The sequence below is a fragment of the Volvox carteri genome, assembly GCF_000143455.1.
Source record: "Volvox carteri f. nagariensis unplaced genomic scaffold VOLCAscaffold_32, whole genome shotgun sequence".
NCBI lineage: Eukaryota > Viridiplantae > Chlorophyta > Chlorophyceae > Chlamydomonadales > Volvocaceae > Volvox > Volvox carteri.
Genome location: NW_003307575.1, coordinates 364056 through 367115, shown reverse-complemented (window position 1 = coordinate 367115; position 3060 = coordinate 364056). Strand labels below are relative to the sequence as shown.

The window sequence follows — 3060 nt, the reverse complement described above, 5'->3', positions numbered from 1 at the left end:
GCATGCTGTGCTCTAGTGGGTGCGGGCTGCAAGGAACCTTCCAACGGTGCAGGTGTTGGTGCGCGCTACATAAGTGCGCCCAGCCCACCTCACAGACCCGCCGTCTTTAGCACCCAATCCACCCCAAGCCTCACGAGTACAAAAAGATATACCATGCTGCGTAGATCGCAATGCCGTATGGCCAATGCAAAATCCCTTACAGCTGCGTTAAGAATAATTCCTTCAGCGTAGTTTAAACACGCCAATCTCAGCACGCAGGCATCCTCTGCGCTTTACGCCTTCACAAATCAGAATGCACCACAGCGTCGCCCCCGCCGTGTCTGTGGCCTCCTTATTCCGTGACCGTCCCTCATGGGCCTTGCAGGTCTATTTTCTTACACGGATGCCATCCAACGTACGACACATGTGAGTACGACACATGTGGTGGTGTCCTCCGACGCACTCGCGATTTCCGGGGCAGCGTGGCAATGGTGAACTGCCAGGGCAGGTGACAGGCTAGCGTCCAGCACATAGCAAGGGAGGATAAAAAGGGAAGGCGTGCATGCTGCTCCGAAACCTGAGCCCGCCGACAGCAATCCGGTTCCTGGTCCGGAGCCGGGTAGTTCCCTAGTAGTTGCAATAGTAGAAGAAAACAGTAGAGTCGGTTGACGCGCCGCTGAGCCCGCTGGCCATTTTCCATCCACCGATTTGTAAATCGCAGGCTGAAGCGCGAGATCGAGATCCACTTACACCTCGTATACAAGCACGTGGCCCGCCTATACGCTGCGTTCTTGGTGCGTTGGGAAATCCCTCCTTTAAGGCAGCAGCGTTTTGACCAGAAGTTTCCTTGGGGACAAATTGCATTTCCCGAATTGGTTCGTTCCACTGCAAACTGGATTAGGAAAATGCTTATCTTAGTTGAGATCGCGATGCCGTGAAATGGGCGGGTTTCAACTCAATTTCAGCGGTGAACCGGTGATGCGCGCGTCTTGTTGCACTGCAGGACAAGAGTGACCGGGTGGTGCTCGTCCAGGAATATGCGGCGCAGGGCGACCTGTACGAAATTCTGCAGCAGATCGGCGGCCGCATGCCGCACGAACAGGTAGGTGCGTGGAGGTGAGGGGGAGGATGGAGGAGGTGCCAGGGCAGGCCGGGGTGCCGTAGGCTCGGATGCCGGGTAGGTCGGGCGGCATGGCGAATGATTGCACTACTGCAAGACATGGCAGAATCTACCAGCCATATAGACGATGCAGGACTGAGCATTCTTCTGGCAAATATTACAGTCCGGAATGGTACCTCGCACAGTGTATCCGCTCCGGTCCTATGGTATGCCCACGGGGGAGATGCTGCTGCTGGCGGCTGCTGGTGTCACATCAAAGATGAACAATCGTCGCTGAGCCTGGTAGTAACCCGTGCCAGGGTTGTCGGGGTTGGTATACTATGCACATCAACAAAGTTCCAAGCCACCAGAAGTTGTGCATCTCGCCACACAACACAGGTTGCTGACGGTGTGATGCGGCCCTTCCTGGAGGCCCTGTCCTACCTTCACTCCAGGGGAGTCTGCCACCGGGATATTAAGGTAGGAAGGCACACACCTCGTAATGCAGTTACACGTGCAAGCTGCCAGTATCTTGGCAAGCTGCTTGGACTTAGACTCACGCGGGCGGATGCCTGCAACTACGATAGCGAATAGCACACGCGACATCGTGCACGGCAAGTAATACGTAAACGTGGCTCTACTAAATTGATTGACAGCAGGACTCGCACATGCCCTGTTTTGCTTCTGGCACCACTCCAAGGCTTCATCCCCCTAACCTGCTACGCGTGGCTTTCACCCTGCACCCGCAGCCCGAAAACATTCTGCTTTCTCAGAACTGGCGGCTGCTGTTGGCGGATTTCGGCGTCAGCATCGACCTGAACCAGGAGCGAGCCGTCACCCGTGCCGGCACTGAGGGCTACATGGCGCCCGAGGTGGAGCGATGCCCCCTCAAGCATGCGCCGCATGAGAACAAGGACGACCCCAGATACGCCTACTCAACAGCAGTGGTGCGTGTGATGGGGAGGGGGAAGTGAGGAAAGTTCGCAGTGTGGCAAAAGGAAGGGTTGCTGGAAACGGCTAGGATGGTGCGATTCCGTCGGTCGAGGGGCAACCCAGCCATCAAAGTCGTAGTTGACAGCTCAAATAACCCTCTTAGCTAGGCTGGGTGCTGGAGATGTCGCAGCTGTGTCCCTTGCAGCATCACAGCGCGGCGCCCGGACTCCGAAGATTCGACGAAGGAACTCTGGAAACCCACACGGCGCATCCTGTCCGGGCTAGCACAGTGCAATGCTGATGTCTGAGGACAAGGCTGAATCCTGGCAAGCATGTCTGTCTCTTTGTGACTTCAGTTCTTAGTAGCTGATGATGCACACACCACCACACTGCCCCCGCCCCGCACAGGATATTTGGGCCGGCGGCGTTCTGGCGTACGAGCTTATGGTGGGCTTTCCGCCGGTAGTGAAGTCCTCCCCAAGCACCGCGGCCGCTTCCTCAGCTGACAAACGCAGCGTTCCGGACGGCGATTCCGTCAGTGGCTTCGTCCGCAGCCAGATGACCCCTGCCTCGCTGCACTTCCCCGCCTCAGTGCCGCCCGCCGCACGTGACTTCGTGATTGCGGCGCTGGCGCCAGATCCCCTGGAGCGACCCACCGCGGCGCAGCTCCTGAGACACCCATGGCTGCAGCCCAAGGCGGATGATGTGGAGGCAGACTAGGGAAGGCTTCCACCGTCATGCAAAGCACATAAAATGTATGTTGTGTTCCCTGTACGCTGTAAAAGGGCGTTTGCTGCATCAGGAAAGCTGGTCGGGCCCGGTCGGGAATATATTCGATTTGCCGTTCACATCTTTGTTTATTTCACGCGTATGGTCTTCCATTCGCATATTCACCGACATACTGCGTTTTTTTATGGGAGTAGGTAAAAGAGAGGACAGGCAGGCGGTTTGGATTGAGCTTTGGCTTGCAGATCGGCGTGGCAGGTAAGCAGGTAGAGGTACAGGTAGGTGAGCATGCAAACAGACAGTAGGTAGAATGAAAAAGAGGG

The 3060-nt window shown here is 56.5% G+C and overlaps 1 protein-coding gene across 1 annotated transcript; it reads left to right on the top strand.

The window, feature by feature from the left end:
* Positions 1 to 292: 292 nt before the first annotated feature.
* Positions 293 to 2731, top strand: VOLCADRAFT_93525 (uncharacterized protein; the record flags this gene model as incomplete). The annotated part of the gene is made up of 6 exons (XM_002952814.1): positions 293 to 405; positions 701 to 773; positions 983 to 1081; positions 1478 to 1558; positions 1828 to 2025; positions 2420 to 2731. The coding sequence occupies 6 exons, from the start codon at positions 293 to 295 to the stop codon at positions 2729 to 2731; spliced, it is 876 nt and encodes a 291-aa protein (XP_002952860.1).
* Between the last annotated feature and the right edge of the window lie 329 nt (positions 2732 to 3060).